Consider the following 8,539-nt stretch of genomic DNA (forward strand, 5'->3'; position numbering starts at 1 on the left):
TGACATTGTTTTTATTCTCATAAAGCAATCAACGTAGCGTATATATGATTTTTTTCTATAAATATAAAGGTTCTCTTCATAGCAAATGCAAAGGAAATTACTTCAAAGCAGTGACTATTGTAGAGCCGTCAACACAATAAAAGGATTATTATGAATCGGAAGCACTGTGTGGAAGAGCGTTTGACAAGAACACACAGTCGTGAAATGTGTGTGTGTGTGTGTGTGTGTGTGTGTGTGTGTGTGTGCCGAGCTGCACCGACAGCAGCCGCTCTGCATTTCAGCACAAGGCTTCCTTTCTCCTGCGGTGGAAGACATGCAAGCTGCTGGCTGCTCTTCAGTCCCACAGTGCAGCTATGTTCACGGGGATCAGGTTACTCTGCAGATGAACCCGAGCCCTCTTTCAACAGTTTCTGACATGTTCAAGCCCCAGGTACAGAACGTGAAAAAACTCTTCCAAAAATGTATGATATGTGCATTGCAAACAGCCGCTCTCATCGCTGACTGCAGACATTTACAGCACCGCGATTGAGTCTGGACACCTTTAACCTTCTGGACAAACAATCTGTCGGTTCTTTACTTTGTCAAATATAATAAAAATGTTAAAATCTGTATGTAAATCAGAACTGCCACGAGGAATTTTGCAAACAGAAGTAGATTCAAATCTAAATGTACTTTGTAGTACTGGAGACTCATTTTGTTTCCTCATTTAGACACTTTGATAAAGGGGAGAATTATTATTATTTTATTGTGAAACACGACACTGAACCCATGTTTCACTTTATACCGTCCACTAAAAATGATCTCGTACTACTGACGAGTATTCAAGCTTGAACAGTTTCAAAAGCTACTTATGACCTAAAAGATCTAAACGTCTTATTTTTAATTATGTCATCACTTTCATTTCTGTTAACCTGCAGATTCTCTTTGAAACACTAATTCATACCTTTAACTGCATAAAGTTAAAGGATCTCATCTCCAAATTCTCAAAATGGAATTTTCAATTTTGACTTGAATCTTTTGTTCTTGCCTGATAACAAATTCCAGCACAATCACACATTTTTGATGCAAAACCAAACAAACAGGAATCATTTTCGACGTGTTGTGTAACAAACTATAAAGGCTCAAAGGCGTCCAAAGATTAGACACAATACTAAATGTCAGAAAATAGTCAAAGTTAAAAATGTGCTTCAACACACACACACACACACACACACACACACACACACACACACACACACACACACACCTGCAGCAGTATTTCATTTTCTCTTTAAAAACTGCATTTCTCAAAATAGATCTTTATTAAACAGACATTACTGCTGCTTTGAACGTGTGCAGTGAAGGAACACACCAGCATTTCTGCATGTTGTAGATCTACATAGAACTGTTGTTAGATTGTTACTGTGCTTCTTTCAGCGCTCGTGCAGCGTGAGGGCCGAGTCTGTGTTCACTTTGGTCAAAGTTGTGTTGCTGTTGCATCAAATTACAAGGGCCAGTCTGCGTCATAGCAACCATGCCAGAAAAACAGAACATAGTGCTGGGCGCTACACTGTTCATAATGTCATGCATGACAGATTTTTTCATTGAGAAAAGTCTGGTCAACTGAACAAATTTGTTACTAATTTGTAATTCAGAATTTCACGCAGACAAACAGCATGCTGGGATACGCTAGCAGGTTAGCATAACAGCGTGGAGGTGCTGTGTGCAGCCTGTACGGTCAGGAGCAGCTGAGGCGGGGCGAGGATGAAGAAAAGAACAAAAAACAGCAAAGATGACCACGAGAGGATCTGCTGTGTTTCCTGGTCTCTTCTCTGTGGGCAGGGCTGCTCCACACACAGTGACATGGATAATGTGCGACTTGAGGTAAGTGCGTTTTTCCTGATGGCTGAATCATTTCCCCCACAAAGTTCGGAGAATAAGTCCAAACAGACTTTCTTAAAGCTCACGACCCACAACATGTTGATTTTGTTACAAACAGGGACGAAAAAATAAAAAAGTGGAAACACATCTCACGTAAAACTTGCTGTTCTGCTTTAAGGACCGACAGGACAACATAGACTGTTTTGTGTGTGTGTTTAGGGTTTTACACTCCTGACAGAAGAGCGAGCTGCTGTAGCCCTACATGAAGACCCGCCGAGACGACCCTGAAACTGAATCTCACTGTCGCGCCGCCCAGCACTACACGCAAAAATCCCAAACAGGAATCTGAAGGTCAGAGTGTTCAGAATTACAAAAGCAGATCGTGATCACGGCAGATCATTAAAAAGAAACATGTTTTCAGGAAAACGTGAGAGAAATTCATCTCGCGTTTTGCCTGACAGCATTGTAACATACATGCAAAACCACTTGTGTGTTCCTTTACATTTGCATGACTACCTGCGCTTTATTTAGAAAAGGAATGTAAGGGCCTGAGCTACAGGCCACAACCATCTGCCACAGTGACTCACATTCACAACCTTGCACACCACTTCTTGTTCCCAGGATGCTGACACGTCCCTCCAGAGCCGGGCCACCGCTCGCTCCACTGTACAACAGACACAAACTACAGCTGGTTAATCGGGGGGAGAGGGAGCCACGAGGAAGCACTTGGGTTTCACGAGACTCTGCTTAGAATAGACCTGGGGCTCACAGGCAGTTCACCGATCACACACACACACACACACACACACACACACAAAGTACTCCTAGAAGGTGTCTGCAGTAAGACAAGTCATGAGACCTCAGGACTGTTGATGATCGGCTGGCTCTTTGTGATGATTAAGTAAAATTCCATCAAGTCCAACGTATGAAAAAAGGTGTTTCAAAAAAATCTTTTTTTAAATCTTTAAATACAAATATATACTTACAAAAATCTCACAAATGCATATGTACATTAAAAAAACAGAGCGAGTGTCTCCTGTGAGTCCAAGAAAATGAATAAAAAGAAGGATTATCATTCAGTTTGTCACAAAGCAGTCTGTGTGAGGTTCGACTACACTGTGGTCTCGCCCTGTTTACTGTTGGCCAGTCTCGTGTAAAACCTCCTCCAGGAGTTAAGGGTCTTTCCGGACCAGATCCAGAAGCCAGAAGTGATGCCAACAATGAGCGTCATGAGATACTTGATCATGAAGACGGTGAAGTCCGGGCTCATGTTGGGGTGGCTGTGGGCCGGACACGGCACGGCGTACGTCTTGCACGTCTGGCTGATCCACGTCCTCTCCCACTGCTCTCTGAAGGCCTGCTCGTAAAAGTAGCAGGCGATGACGATGGTGGCCGGCACGGTGTAGAGCACGCTGAAGATGCCTATCCGCACCATCAGTTTCTCCAGCTTCTCCGTCTTGGTGCCGTCGTGCTTCATGATGGTTCGGATTCGAAACAGGGACACGAATCCGGCCAAAAGGAAGGAGGTGCCGATAAACAGGTATACGAAGAGGGGCGCCAGAACAAAGCCGCGCAGGGCGTCCACGCTGTTGATGCCCACAAAGCAAACCCCACTCAGCACGTCTCCATCCACCTGACCTACTGCCAGGATGGTGATGGTTTTGATGGCAGGAACGGCCCAGGCCGCCAGGTGGAAATACTGAGAGTTGGCCTCGATGGCTTCGTGGCCCCACTTCATTCCTGCTGCCAGGAACCAGGTGAGAGCCAGGATGACCCACCAGATCGAGCTGGCCATGCTGAAGAAGTACAGCATCATGAAGAGGATGGTGCAGCCCTCCTTTTTGGTGCCCTGCACCACAGTCTTTATGTCGTTGTCAAACTTGTCATTGCAAACCACCTTGTCCTCCAGTAAAAATCCAGCAATGTAGGCGATGGAAACCATGGTGTAGCAGCCAGAAAGGAAGACGATGGGTCTCTCTGGGTAGCTGAAGCGCTTCATGTCCACCAGGTAGGTGAGCACCGTGAATAAAGTGGAAGCACAACACAGCACTGACCATATGCCGATCCATATGCGGGCGAATTTGAGCTCCTCCTCGCTGAAGTACATCATCCCGTGGGATCTCTTCGGCTCGCACGGCGCGGCGCAGTTCTCCTGCCCGAGGAAGCGGTAGTTCAGGTAGGGAGGCACCCTGAGCGAGGCCGGGCATCTGAACTGGCCGTTCCCCGGGTCAGTAGGTGGCCGCTCGGTAGAGTAGGGCCCGGGCTGGGGCTCCGTGTGGTCCGACATGTTCTGGCCGACGCACAGCTCCCCCGCGCCGTGGACCGGAAAGCTATCGCACGCGAGGCTGTCGGGCCACTGGAAGCCGAACTTGTTCATGAGCGCCTCGCAGCCCTGCCGCGCGCGCTCACACAGAGAGCGGCACGGGGGCAGCGCCTTCTCCAGCACCGTGCACACGGGGGCATACATGGAGCACAGGAAGAACTTTAAATCCGGGGAGCACTGCACTTTCACCAACGGGTAGAACTGGTGGACCTCCAGCCCAGCGTCCTCCTGGTTGGTGTGGCCCAGCAGGTTCGGCATGATAGTCTCATTGTAGGCGATGTCCGTGCACAGGGGGATGGAAATGGGCTGACAGAATCCGTGCTCCGGTATAGACAATCCTCGGTCACTGCCGCCGTATTGGCCGTTGACTCGAAAAATCCCCAGGTTCAGGAACAGGATAAAAAACAGAAAAAGCAAAGCCGAGCGGAGAAGTCTGTTGTAAGCCATGTTGAGGAATGCAGACGCTGCCGTACTTTCTGCGTGTTGCTTAACTAACTTGCGTTACCTCAGCAGGCAGCAGGCTACTTCCCTGAACGCTCTTTGTTGGCGTTTCTCGCAGAGGTAAGCGCCGCTTCTCGCCGCGGGATTCTGGCTGTCCGTCCTCCCTCTCGTCGCCGCGCCGAGGTAGCAGCGCAGTGCGTTAGAACATCCACACTCGTGAATCGCAAACTCGGACCTCCTCGGGTGAAATCCAGTCCAAAACCAAGCCCGAACTCTAATCCTCCAGGACAAGGACAGCTCCGCTCTGCAGCGTGCCCGACACAGCGTCAGTCTGCCGTTCAAACCTGTTCTGCGATCCCTCACTCTAATGCCACTGCAGCCAAGCTAACCGCCAGTCATTATTACTTCCGCGATAAACTTTCACAATAAAAGCCTTTAATACAACTGTAGCTTGAGCAGCTTTGTGAGCTTAAAAACTAATACGCAGACTATTTTAATCTGGATGGGAAAAATTTCATTATCTTGACTTTATCCCCCTTTGGTTCTGATTTTGTATTTATTACATTTTATCATTTTTTTGAATATGCTGCCTTCTCTAGAAAGTCATTCAAAATGAAATGGTTAAGTTATGATAATTTAGAGAGCAGATTAAACGCACAGTAAAAGTACCAAATAAAAGGAATATAATACACATAGAGGTTAAAGTACTTTATATTTTAATAGATGCAAAAAAAAAAGACGTAGCTGAACTCTGGTTTCTACTTTGGCACACATACTTTTGTACTGACGCACTTCCTATCTACATCCGTGTCACCTTCAATAGCTTAATACCTCTCTCTCTCCCTCTCCCTCTCTCTCTCTGTAGGATCTAAGAGATGGAGGTTAGGGAGGGTCTGCATTTTTCCTCATGTTTGCATAAATTGCAGGGGTTCGTTTTGGAACAGCGCTGCACACATTAAAAGACCGAATCAAGTGTCCTTCTGAGTGTTGGCTCCCTTCCTCTTTACTTTGTTTGCTTGTAGTCTCTCTTTACATGCCTTAGCAGTTTGTGGTCAATGTCTTGCAAAGCACTTGCTCATAGGGGCTCTTAACCTGATCAAGCCTGTCTCTTCCTCTGTATCAGTGGTGGTATAGGTCACAACAAATTGTAGTGTTTTTTGTTTGTTTGCCATTACATTATATTGTCTATCCTGTAAAATAGTCAGATATCTATTCATATTAATGTACAGAATTCACCTGCTTGCTGCTACTACTGCACATTCACCCAGTGTATATACTATATGTGTATATATATATATATATATATATAATGTTCTTCCTCTACACCCCCCCCCCCCCCCCCCCCCCCCCCAATTTTTGCACATGTCGAGGAGCGTGTCAGACTACATTTCACTGTGTGTTATACTTGTATAACTATGCATGTGACAAATAATAAAGTGCCTTGAACCTTGAACAAACAGCTGACAAAGACATCTAATACAGATGTTTACCTCAGGAGCCCAAAAAAAGAGTAAAACTAGAGACTGAGTGCTGGACTTTGATTCCTCAGGGCAGCTGAACCTCAGAGTGAGCTTGATTGCTGATGTTGTTTAAGAACTACTGGATTAAAACAGAGAAGAAGAAGAAAGTATATTTTCTTCCATGTCCATATTGGGTTTTCAGCTTGTCTGTACTGCCCTCTAATATGAAAAGCATTAATTCATGCATTCATTTTTCTACTCTACTGTTTTCCCTGATGCACCTCATGTATTACACGTATATAAATATGTTGTATTTGCTCCTGTAAAACTAAAACACTTCCTTTTTCTGTAGGGTTAATGGAATAAGTTGGACTCTTCTGCCCTGAAATCGAGCGTGCAGCATTGTTGTTCCACATGCAGACAGTTTGTAGTCACAGACATAACTTCTTATACTCAGCATTTACTCAAAGACTTTGATTATTACTGAACAAGAGGGAGGAATTAGCTAAAGGTGGAAAAATACATACGATCCTTAACGCAGACAAAATGAGAGAAAGGTTTCCCATCTGGCACTGCAGGCTGTTAGCAGGAGGAGAGGAGCGAGCACTGTAAAATGCACACTGACATAGGAATGCTAGATTTTCTTGCTTGGGCTGCACTGAGAGTGCGATGAGAGCTTCACGCAGACTTGTGTCACCAGATGTTCTGCTTGTCTTTTATTTTAAAGCTCTATCTGTAGCAGTATCACTAAAGTCTATATCAGAAATGTTGAAAACTATCCAGTGATGATGTAGAAAGTCTAGAGAAATAATATGTCAATATTAATATGTTTTTATACTGTATGTGCTGTAGACTAGAGAGACACAGGCAGTTGCTATTACATGGAAATCTGCAATGAAATGAAATCTATCCTGGGGGATTCATTTATTTAACTTTAACTAAAGCAGCCACCATTGCAATGTAATTAGCTTTGTATCTTAAGTTAGAGTAGTGCTCTAGCACTGCACTCGTGCACAGAGCCAAAGTGGAATACGATCTTCTGGGTTCTGTTCAAACCTCATTCAAAATCCCAGTGACATTTGTAACTACGCTCATAACTACAAATCCAGCTGTGCTATTAAGTCCCAGATTCCCAGTTGTAATTATGAATCAGATGATATTACACACACTGTTTTCAAGATAGAAACTGGTCATTACAGTAATTCTGCAGCGTTGACCTGCAAATGCTTAGGGTTTGTGGGAAATGGTGTTTGCTGAGAGCAGCTAAAAAAAGGTCATTAAATATACTCTAATAATTGTGCATGCACAGGCGACTGCTTTATTTTCTCTCTCTGTACAACATATACTTTACAGTACTGGGTGTAATCAGAAGAGGAACACACACGGTCCTCTGTTCCTCCTTTGAAAATCAAAATTCAGAATTTTGGTTATTAACTACATATATGGAATAAGACACGTACTGTTTTAGGAAGGTAATGTTGAGTAATCAGATTTTTATCTATTCAATTCCGTTTTATTTTATTCATACAGCACCAAATCACAACAACAGTCACCTCAAGGCGCTTTATACTGTAAGGTAGACCCTACAATAATACATACAGAGAAAAACCCAACAATCATATGACCCTCTATGAGCAGCACTTTGGCGACAGTGGGAAGGAAAAACTCCCTTTTAACAGGAAGAAACCTCCGACAGCACCAGGCTGGGGAGGGGCATAGATAGATCCTAGATTCTAACCTGTGCAGTTGCTTTGTGACTGAAAATGGTTGCCCATTGGCTGGTTGCATACCAGACCTCTGGGGGACAGGTTGGTCGAAGCAACTAGCAAAAAAAACCTTCAGTCCAGCTACTGGACAACCACCAACTTTTCCTAGTCACAAGGAAGTTCTTGTTTTTATCTCTCTAAATGCTTTGCAGACTTTGTTGCTTCGTTGAACTTGATGTGAACTTTATATCTGCTTTGCTGCTGGTTCTTCAGTATTTCTGGGACATTATAATGTTAGCCTAAGTGACTGACTGATTGGTTGATCAGTGTCACTTTTCTGTGTGGCCAAAAGGTCAAAAGACTCTAAAGAGACACGGCACTAGGCTGTGTTTAAGTATGCAGAGACACCACGTGTCAACTTTTCTGTGTGAACGTAAGAACAAATGATATGTGACCCACAGACGCATCTGAAGCATTAATAAATTTTTATTTCAGGTAAAACATTAAACAACATTTACAGAAGGACATTACATCTTCCATAATAACATTACATACAGCTCGTAACAAATAATGCAACAGCTACTCTACTGTATACTATAATATTTCACTGGATGAAGTGACTGACACTTCTGTTTTCCAAACCACTTGTGAAAATGACGTATTTTCAGTGCAGCATACAAAAAGAAAAATCCAAACGTGAAGAGAAGCTTTACAGAAAAAAGTTGCAAACACAGACTCATCGTTGAGCA

The 8,539-nt window shown here is 44.1% G+C and overlaps 1 protein-coding gene across 1 annotated transcript; it reads right to left on the reverse strand.

Moving 5' to 3' along the window:
- Positions 1–2,935: 2,935 nt before the first annotated feature.
- fzd1 (frizzled class receptor 1) lies at positions 2,936–4,936 on the reverse strand. Its single transcript, XM_085364982.1, has one exon. The coding sequence runs from the start codon at positions 4,628–4,630 to the stop codon at positions 2,972–2,974; it is 1,659 nt and encodes a 552-aa protein (XP_085221108.1). The 5' UTR covers positions 4,631–4,936; the 3' UTR covers positions 2,936–2,971.
- Between the last annotated feature and the right edge of the window lie 3,603 nt (positions 4,937–8,539).

Source organism: Diplotaxodon limnothrissa, linkage group LG11 (assembly GCF_057381915.1).
Source record: "Diplotaxodon limnothrissa isolate DT_005_m linkage group LG11, D_limnothrissa_male_GT1.1, whole genome shotgun sequence".
Lineage (NCBI taxonomy): Eukaryota > Metazoa > Chordata > Actinopteri > Cichliformes > Cichlidae > Diplotaxodon > Diplotaxodon limnothrissa.